The sequence below is a fragment of the Palaemon carinicauda genome, chromosome 24 (genome assembly GCF_036898095.1).
Source record: "Palaemon carinicauda isolate YSFRI2023 chromosome 24, ASM3689809v2, whole genome shotgun sequence".
Classification (NCBI taxonomy): domain Eukaryota; kingdom Metazoa; phylum Arthropoda; class Malacostraca; order Decapoda; family Palaemonidae; genus Palaemon; species Palaemon carinicauda.
The window spans coordinates 80151840-80164411 of record NC_090748.1 but is presented as its reverse complement, the minus strand read 5'-3'; the positions used below and the strand labels follow the sequence as shown (position 1 = coordinate 80164411).

Below are 12572 nucleotides of genomic sequence, written 5' to 3'. Positions count from 1 at the left end.
TACCGGATCCTGTGTGGGCACGCGCTGTGGTTCGCGCTGGGCATCGCAATCGCGAGATAGGCCATTGCCTAGCTCAGGAGGCGATTGCTCGCGCAGGCGAGCGAGGGCGCGCGGGCGAGCGATGGCGCGCAGGCGAGCGATGGCGCGCAGGCGAGCGATGCCGCACAGGCGAGCGATGCCGCACAGGCGAGCGTTGGCGCGTAGGAAAGTTCGCGCGTTGGCGTGTGGGCGAACAATGGCGACCAGGAGAAGGAGCTCGTGGGCACGCAGGCAACAGGGTGCGTGGGCGCGTAGGTGACGGGGCGCGTTGGTGCGTGTTCCGGAGACCTCGGATGGAGTGCAGCCACAGGATGTTGAAGGGCCCGTAAGGGCGAAGCCGTAGGGCGCGTGCGTGCAGGGGGAATATCCCTAGCGCGTGGGCGCGCAGAAGGGCGCTCATCAGGAACCGAAGTTCTGGCAGTGGGCACGCGATGGAGACTGCGGGCGATGGCGCGTAGGCAAGGGATGGCGAGTCGGCGATCGTGGAGGAGAGCGCTGGCGAGCAGGAGAGGAAGAAGACTTTCTCCTTGGAGCCCTGATCCAAAGATCGAGGGCGAGCAGGCGAGCGATGACGAGTAGGCAAGCGTTTGTGAGCAGGAGAGCGCTGATGAGCAGGAGAGCGCTGGCGAGCAGGAGAGCGCTGGCGAGCAAAAGAGCGCTGGCGAGCAGGAGAGCGCTGGTACGCAGGAGATCGCTGACGAGCAGAAGACCGAGGGCGTCCATAGCATGTATCAGGCCGAGGGCGCGCAGAGGTCCGTTGGCAAGCAGGAGATCGTGGGCACGTAGTCTCTGGAGCTGAAGGGCGAACAGGAGATCGTGGGTGTGCAGGAGAGCGCTGGCGAGATGAGACAGCAACCGGTGAGCGCTTGCGTGCAGTAGTGCGCTGGTGCGCAGGCGAACGTGGGCGCACAGGGGATACCTGGCGCTTAAGGGACTTACACACAATGTGTGAAAGCCCCTTTTGCCCCGAAGGGACCGGTGCCCATTTGAAAACGGGATGTGTGGGCGCCCACAGCGCGTCAGCAGCCAGGAAAGGTGAAGGCAGGTCAGCAGGTCTGGCAGGCGTAGGAGATCGCGAACGATCTGCGGAGAGGTCCAGGTCCAAGGAAGCAGGAACGGTAGCTGAAGGACGAGGTTCCTCTGCGGGGGACTGCGAGGATGAAGATCCGAAGAGGCGCCTCCTAACACCCTTGTGAGGAGAAGGAAGACCTCGGCGACAAAGAGGAAGGCGGGCCTTACGTCGGATGCGTCCTCTGGGAGCAGCAGGCAAACCATCGGCAGTCCTCCGAAGAGGAATCTCTGTCAGTGAACTCCCCCCCCCGGGGGGGGGGGGGGGGGGGGGGGGGAATCACCCGCAGGAGAGACCGTTGGACTTAGTTCATCCCTCGAAGGATGTTCGGAGGGGGGCGCTAAGCCTTCAGCTACAACAGGAGCAGAGATTTGAACACTCTCATTGGAAGCGTCTGCCACAACAGCCTCGACAATAGACAGAGGGTCAACCTCTGCTACCGCCAGTGACTGTTTGACAGCTGCTCCCAACCTGATCATGTCAAACAGGGCTTCCTTGGAGGGCGAACCCTGAAGCCCCAAGGAAGCCCAAAGCTGCAAAACATCATTATTAATTACATCAGGAGAAATAATTAAATCCTCCCCCGGGGGAGGAGGAGGAGCTGCCTCGCTATGGGAAGCAACTCCCTCTCCCAAACCCCGAAATCGGTCAACAACAGTACGGCCTATGCTACCACTTGACGGCCTCTCACGAGAGGGCAACCGAGTGGGAGCTTCGGAGGAGGTTTGGGCTATGGAAGAAGAGTCCTTAGGATTTTCCTTCTTCAATGAAACCTTTGAAGGAGAAATATCCCGTTTGGACTTCTTCCGGCGCCGAGAAAACCTCTCCCACTGGGAGGTAGGCCACTCCCTACATTCCATACAAACATTATCACTTTCACACCGCTGACCCCTACAATAAGGGCATAAGGTGTGAGGATCTGTCTCGATGGAAGACATGAAGGTCCCACAAGGGCGGTCAGGTAACCCAGGGCACTTCCGCATTGTATAGGCCAACTTCACAACACTCTGAGAAAAAGAAAGAAAAAGCAATGATTAACGGCTGTCAAAGAGGCGAGGGTGAAAGCGGACACGTCCGATCACCACCCGAGCCAAAGTAAAAGTAGAGCTACAACACAGGTGTGTGAGGGGAGAGGGTAGGTAACTACCCTCCCTACCCCCCCCCCCCCCCCCACCGCTAACTAGCGGAGGGGTAATAATCCCTCGTTAAATTTTTATGGTTCGTCCTTTCAGCTACGCCGAAAGTAATTACCCACTTTAAATAGCGTAGTTTGTATTCCAGTTACGGAACAAACAGAAACTAATGAACAAAAGACGGCAAAGTGTACCCAAGGCATGGTTATTACCATCAGCTGCTAGAGGCTTAAGCATACTAAAAGGAAGGAAACAATTTCTATTTGGGGGGGGATATCAATAGAAGACAAACTTTGAAAGAATCAATATGAACATCAGAAGAGGTATATAGAAGTAATAAATATACTTAGTGTACCATGTATGGATGAAGGCAGTTAGGATTGACAGGGGTGAGCACTAAATCAAGAGTTTCTTGTAGACTTGTAACATACAAGTCTACCCCTGAATTCTTCCAGATAAGCCAGGACACAGTGGTGAATGACACATAAACACAAAGGATAATCATGACAGACACTAACAATACAATCTTGCATGCAAACTAATGGGGAACTACTATTAGTTTTCTTTCTTTAAACAAGGACTGAACTGTTCAGGACTATCCATTGCATAGAAAAGTTTGCTATAAATACAGTAATAAATTTGAGGCAAAATTATTTAAAATTTGGATTTAGCAAACTCTCCTCTATGTAACACCAAAATACATGGTTAACAAAAGTGAGCAATACAATGCAAAAGGTAATATGAATCTCAAATGCAGTGATATCAGATATGATCATGAATGCCAGAGAACCAAATCAAACAATGGAAAACCATTTACCTTTGTTGATGATGATACAGATGTGGTAACAGATGACGATGCTGGGCAAGTATATGTAGAACTTGACAAATTAACTGGAAGAGGTTCAACGGAAGTTACAGTGGAAGATGGTATTGATGGTAGTGACAATGATCTGGTGCGAGGTTTATGTGTAGTTTGGCTTGATATACGAACTTCTGATAAGGGGGCCACTACTGATGGTATTGGTGCTAGATTATCACAGTTACTCATATTATCAACAGAGCCTTCTGAAAAAAGGAAAATGACAAATCGTTGAGAACTGGTAACATAAAAATCATGAAAGAGGTAATAGGCTATAAGTACTATTAATTATCAAATGCAACTACTATGTTTATATACGATATCTTGTTATGTGGTATATGTTCACACTAATGGTATAAAGTAGGCCTGTATGGAATTTGTTATGACTAGGTCTGATGTAGCCGTCAACATTTATTTGATGTTGATTACTATACAGTATTCAATTTAAGCTTAGTCAAAATACAAAATTGTATACTTAAGAATATGATTTTGTTATAAGGAAAAATTGTAACCACATTCTGTACTCGTACATGAGAAATAAAGTGAAATAAAAATATCTTAAAGAATAATTTGCATTTTTTCTAAATATACAACCTTGAGTCCTTAAATAGTAGTATTTTCAATGTAGCTGGAACGCAGGTATTATAATATTAACAAGCTGGCAATAGTTACTGCTGGGTGGTGAGGAAGCTCCGTCCACCTGACAGGTCACCGAACTACACTCTGACCTACAGTCTAAGACATGAGGGATGGTTGAGGTGGTAACCCCAACTTGAAGGACTCAGTTTTGTAGTTGGGAAAAACCAAAATTACCTTTAAAAATTTATGATTTCTTCTGACACGAATATAAAGGAAACCTATATCGAGGACAGAGAACACAATCATAACATTCCCGTGAAGATGATCTAAGATGGGAAAATTTCAAAGCTTGTACACGCAATGTGGATTATTGATTTTATTTTGCTTTGGTTTTGCGAGAGAGAGAGAGAGAGAGAGAGAGAGAGACTCACGTGTGGGTATGCGTGTGTGTGTCCATGTTCGCCACAGAGCGAGAGGTAGTTACTGTCATGGTTGTTTGTAGCGGGAAAGACTGTTGATATAATTGAGGTTGTTGTTTACGTTTTAGCTAGGTTAGAGTGGTGATGAATTTCTTGGGCGAATGCATTTCCTATTTGACTGTAGCAGGAGTCAGTGGTGTTCCGAATGCTGGATTATTATTTTTCTTTTGTTCATCGACCAGCCGGCTTGGAAGTAATTTTTGTATTAGCGTAAGTACAGTGTTTTCAATTATCTTTGTTAGGCGTGATCGTGAATGATAGAAAGTTTATTATTTATCTTTGATTATAGTGTGATAGTTTAGTTAGCTAGGAGTGTTCGTAAGTTTGCAAGCCGTTATTCCTCCTTTGGAAAGTTTTTTTTTGTATCTATTGTTGATGACCAGGCCTGATATAAGTTTCGATTGATGATGATGATGATGATGATGATGATGACAATCAGGGAGGCAGTTGTGGCAAATTGCCACCTAGTGTAGGCTACTGTCAACCACAGAGCTGTGGTAGTGTTTATTAAAAGACACAGTTCGGCTTTGTGTGGACTACGGTGTTCACACGCAACATATCTAAGTTTAAGAGTTTTTGGTACTTCGTGCTAATGTGTTGGTGTTGGTTTTAATGAGAGCTTACTGGAGTATTGTGTTTCTCTGATTATTGGAGACAGTTTCTGTGTAGCCTACGTACACGTGCCATATATACATATTGTGTTTCTCTGATTATTGGAGACAGTTGCTGTGTACGTCCATGTGCCATTATATATATACAATATTGTGGTTTATGCAATTGTTAATTTTGTCTGATTTAGTTTTAAGTTCAATAGTATCAAGTGTGAGTATTTTGATAATAACCGATATTTGAATGTTGGATTTCAGTATTAAGTGATTGTTATAGTTGTAAGGAAATATAGTTTTAAGGTTATGTTTTGTTTTAGTGTTCCCTTTGTGCAAGAGTCCAGTGGTAAGATTACGTTAGTAGAAAGTTTGTTTTGAGGAGGCTATTGTCAGTAAGTACGATTCAAGGGGGGGGGGTTTGCTTTTGTTTACATCTCGCCACAGCAACAATGCAGCACATGTCAGACATTCTGTAACCTGAAGTCAATGAGGAACAAGAGCGAGAATTCCAATAACTGTGTACAACCGCAAAATGTCTAAACAATATGATAGAAACCGATCCCACAGTGACTGGTCACACCGGGACTGCTCAAGCAATAACTGTGCACATAGACTGGTGACAATATGATGCGGGAGATTCATTCGTATAAACTTGGTTAGATATAAAAGATTTGGTACAAGAGAAGGGGGACTGTTCAAAATTGGAACGCTTTGAATACAGCTCTTCACAGGGACAATTATGGACATCATGTGCATGGTGATCATACCCATGGTAATCCTGCCATGGGATCAATCAGCTTGGAAGAGTTAGTATTTCAATATCAACACGATTGTGCCTCTCACTGATTGTATGCTCCACATAGCCCTATACACTAGGTTGTTGTCTCTGGTTGTTCTTGGTAGAAGGTTGGCCAGGGTACCAGCCACCTGTTGAGATACTACCACTAGGGTCACAGTATTGGGTCCTTTGACTGGCCAGACAGTACTACATTGGATCTCTCTCTCCGGTTATGGCTGATTTTGTCTACGCTAACACATACATGAATAGTCTGGCCTATTCTTTCCACATTCTCTTGTACTCATACTTCTGACAACAGAGATTAGCAAAAAATTCTTCTTCTTTGTTTAAGGGTTAACTACTGTAATGGAATTGTTCAGAGACTACTTTCCTCTTGGCAAGGGTAGAAGAGCCTCTCTTGTTATGGTAAGCAGCTCTTCTAGGAGGACACTCCCAAATCAAACCATTGTTTTCTAATCTTGGGTAATGCCATAGCTTCTATACCATGGCCATGCACTGTCTTGGATTAGAGTTCTCTTTCTTGAGGATATACTTGGGAATGCTGTTCTATGTTTTTTTTATTTCTCTCTCTCCTGGTTTTATAAGTTTTTATAGTTTATATAAGAAAGGTCTGACTTAATGTTACTGCTTTTAGTATATCTTATTTTAATAGTTTATTACTTCTCTTGTAGTTTTTTATTTCCTTGTTTATTTTCCTCACTTGACTATTTTTCCCTGTTGGAGCCCTTGGGCTTATAGCGTCTTGCTTTTCTAATTACGGTTATATCTTAGCTTGTAATAACAATAATAACTCTGCAAACTTGCAGAGGGAAAGGAGAGAGGGCAGCAGCTATCATCCGGCAGAAGGGCACATGTGGTTAGGAATATACAGATGATCTCTCTGTTTTTGGTACTACTGGTAATTCTCTCTGCATTTTTTAAGTGTTGGCCTCACAAAGAGTCCTTGGAATAGAATATTCTGGGGTAGGAGAAGGACGATGGCAAATGCCGTCCTGACATGAACTTCGTTTCCGATACTGAGCCCTCTCCTCACTCTGAGACGAAAGAGTATTAGGGTCATTTTATGAAGTGAATAGTTATATCTTAGCATGCAACAGATGTTTGACCTCACCGAAGCAACACAGGAATGTCCTGGAAATAAAATGCAGTGCAAGGTTAATCATTTTATAAAAGTACTGTACTCCAAAAATTATTTTTGTCAAGATTTCACAATAGAGTACTTTGATATGTCCCAAAATTCTGCTCATAAGACATACAGAAACATGCCAATTATGCTCACATCTTTTTCTGAAATATATTATCGCTACTTATCAGGGTCAAACAAGCAACAACATATAATGACTTTAGTCAATTACAAAAATTACTAATTACCAGATTCGTTTAAGAGAACTCAAGACCCTTTCTCTACATAAAGAAACTCATTGCGTTGTGTTACAAAGTCAAAAGGACATACTATATTCTATTGAGCTTTTTCCCCCCAATTATTACTTACTAGTTTCATATGAAGTTCTTGCCGAGTTCGGATTACAATAGGCACGAGTAAACCACGATACCACATATATATATTTAATTTTACCCAGTCACGGAATCCCACGCACAGATATGCATATCCCTAGCGATTTATCCCATTCAAGGTAATTAAATAATATATAATACTTATCCAAACATCGGTTGACTAATTCATCCACTTCCTTAAATGCTGGGAAGGAACGGCATCGTTAATCAAAGTGAAATCCTTCTCACTCTGATTAAGTTCTCCAAAAACCACACTACATACGTTGAGAAGTGACAGGCAGCAACTGTCCCGACTTACCTCTGCTGCCTCTGTCGTAAAAATAATGCGTTCGGTCTCTCTCCCAAAGTCACGACTTCCGCTTCGTTCGCTCACGACAAAAGAAACAACAAAACGAACGAAACCAACTATTCAACACAAACCGAACGAAACTATCAAACAACTTACATCGCATTGTTAACCACTTATACAACTATTCACAAGACAATATTCCTTCGTAACAATGCTTATTACAATTAAATATAAACAAAACCTTCATTTGTACAGAAACCTGCACATTTCCACTTAACGCAATGTAATATAAAAGAACATTTTCCATATACAATATGAACATAGATATTCAATAACCACTGATTTTCCATGTCGTTATTGTAAGTAACGACATATTCCCCGCCACAAAAAGTTATAATATACAAGTATTTACAACAGTCCCTTTTGAATCAAATCTTTTCTAGTTTCTGCAGCCACCCGAGCAGCCTTCCTGGATGGTCGGGTACTCACTTCAGGAATTTTGGCAGGATCAGGAGTCTCAACTTCTTGCCATAACTCTAACGGGTACAACTTCACAATGGGACGCATGATCTGGCCATGGGAGGTTTTGAGGGTAGCTACCCTAACTACATTGTCAGACCTCACATGCACCTGAATCACCTGACCCAACTTCCATTTGTTTCTTGGCCCTTCATCATGTACGAGGACGACATCTCCTATTTTGGGCCAAGAATTATGTTGGACTCCAATTCGATGAGTCTCTCTTAAAGAAATCAAATATTCATGTTCCCATCTTTTCCATAACTGATCACACAATTTGGATATGTGAAGGAATCTCCTTTCTACATTTTCAGTTTTACTATACAATGGGTCTTCAGATACCTCCTCCCAATTAATAGTTTCCTTGGGAAAGGATCTTAATTTTCTACCCAAGATCAGGTGATTGGGAGTTAAAATCTCCTTCTGATCAAGGTCCACCAAGGTGTAGCTTAGTGGCCTGTCATTTATGATGGATTCCAATTCCACCAAAATGCAGGATAATTCATCATAACTGAGAAGAGCTCGACCGATTACCTTCTTCATACAGGTTTTCAATAGTCCGATCAATCTCTCGCAGATTGCACCAAACCAAGGTGCTCTTGCTGGTATGAATTTCCACTTAAACTCTACTTCCTCCAGATGGTTTTGAAAAAGGGGGCTATCTGCCATTGTTTTCAGATATTCAGATGCTGCTACAAAAGTAGTGGCGTTGTCACTCAACATTAGTGAAGGAAAGCCTTTACGGCTGCTAAACTTCAGGAAGGCCATGAGGAATGAGTCAGCGGACTGATATCAGACTACTTCCAGATGTATACCCCTAGTGATCGGGCATGTGAATAGTATGACATACACCTTCTCCGGATTTTGCTTCCCTTCCTTTATCCATAACGCCCCGGTGTAATCCACCCCCGTAACGCTAAAAGGTTGTTTCCGTTGTACCCAAAATTCCGGTAATGGGGGCATTATGTTAGTTCTATATGGTTTTCCTTGAACTTTCTTACAGATCACGCAATGATGTAACACGCTCTTGACCAGTTGTCGCAGCTGTGGAATCCAGAACTCCTGTCTTACACTAGCTACAGTAGCATTCACCCCCATGTGTGCTTGCATCACATGATGTCGTCTTATTAACAACTTACTCAGAACACAACCCTTTGCCAGTAAAGTAGGAAATTTGACTTCTTCAGGCAGTGTCGCGTGTTCCAACCTGCCTCTACATCTCATTACATTATTATCCAAAAACAAATTCAACTGGCGAATTAATGTCAATTTTGGGTTTGTTTCCTCCCTTTTCAGGGCTTTATATTCTTCTGGAAAGTACTCTCTCTGCACGAGAACAATTGTTTTGACCTTTCCTTCTTGTAACTCTTCCAGAGTCAAACTACCAATTTTTCTGTCATTGGTTGATAGTTTGCAATTCTTTACAAATCGCATTATCCAAGCTATGGTCTTAAAGACCTTGTCAGCTCTGCTGAATCTTTCCCAATCTAGCAGGCGTGTTGCATCTATGTCCTTTACAACATTGACCACAATGTCCTGTTCACCTTGTATATGTGTACACCCAACCCATGACCTATCAATTGGCAGAGTGTGATTTTTTAACCAAGGGGGTCCCTCCCACCAAAAGGAATTCTTTGCTAACACCTTAGCACTCTTTCCCCGTGTCAACCAATCACTGGGATTTTCAGATGACGGTACGTAAGACAGGACTGACCCCGGAATCAAAGAGTTAATCTCAATTACTCTGTTTCTCACAAACACAGGCAGAACATTAGTGAACACAATCCAGCTAAGGGCCACTTTACTGTCTGACCAGACATATAATTGTTCAAATTCCTTCTCATCAAAGGAGTCAATAATAAATTTTGTCATTCTTGCTCCAAGCAACAATGCCATTAGTTCCAATTTCGGAACTGTCAATTCCTTGATGGGCGCCACTCTGCCCTTTGCTAAAATTATATTAAGAGCTTTCACCATTTGCTCTATAGGCCACACAACCATATGAAGTTTCGCTAGCATCGCAGAATATGTGTAAGGTATCATTTTCAGTATGTTGATGTGCAGGTTCTTCTCTTCGGCTACCCATCTTCCTCTCGCTGTGCTGTCGAGGAGATGAGCACCCCAACCCTCCTTGGATGTGTCCGTGAACAGGAGCATCTCCGGAGGATCGGCTGCGAAGGGCATCCCCTTGAGGATGTTCGATCTGTCGTGCCACCACTCGAGGACCTCCTTTGTCTCCGGGGACATCGGGACCACCTTGTGCAGGGAGTCTCTCTGGTTCCAGGCCTCCTTCAGGTTCCACTGTACTCCCCTGAGTTTGAGTCTCCCCTGTGGGACTAGCTTCTCCAATGACACGAGGTGGCCTATCAGCCTCTGCCAGTCCCTGGATCTCCTGGGCTGACCCGACAGGAAGGGCCGTAGGATCAGGCTCAAGTTGTCCAGTCTCTCCGCGGAAGGGAAGGCTCTCGCCAACCGGGAGTCCAGGACCATCCCGAGGTAGGTCATCCTGGTGGAGGGTATCAGTTGGCACTTCTCCAGGTTGATGGCGATACCCAGGACGTTGCAGAACTGCAGGAGCTTCGCGCCTCGTCCCCTCAGTACTTCCCTTGAGGCTGAAAGCAACAACCAGTAGTCCAGGTACTGAATCAGGCAGATGCCCTGTTCGTGTGCCCAGGCTGAGACTGTCGTGAAGATCCTCGTGAAGACCTGAGGGGCTGTGGTCAGACCGAAGCAGAGGGTCTTGAACTGTAACATTTGGGTACCCCAGTTTACCCTTAGGTACTTCCTGCTGGAGGGGTGGACAGGGACCTGGAAGTATGCGTCCTTGAGGTCTATGGACACCATGAAGTCTCCTTCCCTCAAGGCCGCTAGGACCGACTTCGGAGTGTCCATCTTCAAGTCGGTCTTGCACACGAACCTGTTGACGGCTGAGAGGTCTATGACCGGTCTCCAGCCCCCTGTCGCTTTCTCCACCAGGAAGAGTCTGCTGTAGAACCCTGGACATGGGTTCTTGACTGGTTCCATTGCCCCTTTCGCCAACATAGCAGAGACCTCTTCTTGTAGGGCCGTCCTTCTCAAGGGGTCCTGTAGATCTGGTAGGGCAACCTGTACCCTTCTTTCAGGACTGTCACGGTCCATGAGTCCGATCCGTGGTCCTGCCATGCTTGCCAAGAATGTTTGAGGCATCCCCCCACCTGAGGCTTCGGCAGGAGTAGGGGGCTTATCTCCCTATCTCCTTCGAGAGGCGCGGCCCAAACGACCTCTTCTAGCGGCTGAATAGGAGGGCCTGAAGGCTGACTGCGCAGCCGACGTTCCCCTACGGGAGGGCTGCGAAGGTTGCTGCCAGGATGTAGTAGGGGCGTCTCTCCTAGGCTGGTTAGGTGAGGCACGAGGGGGGAGAGGGACATCAGAGGGTGTCCTTCTATGGGTGGGTCTTCTTGCTGGAGGGGGCCTGGGTTCTCCCGCATCCTTTAGTTTCCTCACCCTTTTCACCGTCTCTTGCACCTCCTTGAGGGGGAAGACTGAGTCGTCCCACAGTGGAATGCTCCTCAGAGACCTCGCTTCTCTGTCAGGGAGCTGCCTTACTAGTCTGCTGAGCACAGAGCCCTTTTCCTCAGTATCCAGTTGGTGGTTTGTGCTATGGACTGATAGGAAAGGAACTTCAGGGCCTTACCTCCCGAGCAAATCAGCTCCTTCAGCAAGGCCTGATTCTTCGGGATTGAGAGGTCTTGCGAGGACTGGAACCCTACCAGCGTGGAGGCCCACCAACCCAGCCACGATGACACGTGAACTAAGTCCCTGGACAGCTCCTCCGTCATGGAAGTCTCCGCCGGGGAGAAACAAACCGGGGCAGTGGTAGCCCTCTCCTCTGCTGCACCCTGTCCCAAGAGGGCGACTGCTGGTTCCACCGCACAGGGCCCCGCGCGGTGTCCTTCCGGGAGGTAGAACCGGGACTGTGTCTTCAGGCCCTGGAGAAGTCTAGAGGTGCTCTGGCTCTTGGGAGCTTCCGCATGGTTGGCCACGATCTTGTTAACGTGCGCCAATCCCAGCTTCACATCTTTAGCTAAAGGGAGGGCTAGCGAGGGCCTCTGTTGTACAGGCGCATCCACCAGCCTGCTGAGGCTTGAGAGCCAGACTTCGTCAGTAGAGGGCTCCGGTTCGTCCAGCCTATGGTCCCGTCTGATGAGGCCTATCACCCTCCTGTATGCAGAAACCTTCGCTGGCGAACCTTCTTCCCTGTCCTCTACATTCTCCGTTGGATGTCCCAGTTCTCGTGACGGAGGACCTCCAACGGGGGGAGTCGTACGTGGAGGAGGCATCCTCCTGGAGTGGTCCAGTCCCCTCGCTTCAGGCAGTAAGACGGGCATCGCTGCTGGAACGGAGGCCTCCGTCCTGGATTTATCTCTTCTTTCGGCGGACTAGGGGTCTGCGGGCTTGCCCGTCGAGGAAAGGAGTTTCTCTCGTTCCGGACGATTCATCGTAGATCTTGAGGCCGGGACGCGGCTGCCAGACCGAAGGGGCGACTCTCTCTGCTGGGCGGATGGAGTCGGAACCTTCGCGGATTTATGCCTGTCTCTTGGTGCCTGATGAGACGAGTCCCTCCGTCGGTCATACTTACTGCTGGAGACAAAACCTACTGGTGAGCGGGACCTAGGGTGCTATCCCGAGGTGCCCGCGACTGCTGTAG

At 46.5% G+C, this 12572-nt stretch overlaps 1 protein-coding gene across 6 annotated transcripts in view; it reads right to left on the bottom strand.

Moving 5' to 3' along the window:
• Positions 1-12572, bottom strand: part of LOC137618170 (cyclic AMP-dependent transcription factor ATF-2-like) — a 150808-nt gene that overhangs the window by 33056 nt on the left and 105180 nt on the right. For all 6 annotated transcript variants that reach the window (XM_068348225.1, XM_068348230.1, XM_068348229.1 and 3 more), the window contains one exon: positions 3059-3306. In XM_068348225.1, the coding sequence (XP_068204326.1) occupies positions 3059-3306 (248 nt within the window). The remainder of the gene's footprint in view (positions 1-3058; positions 3307-12572) is intronic.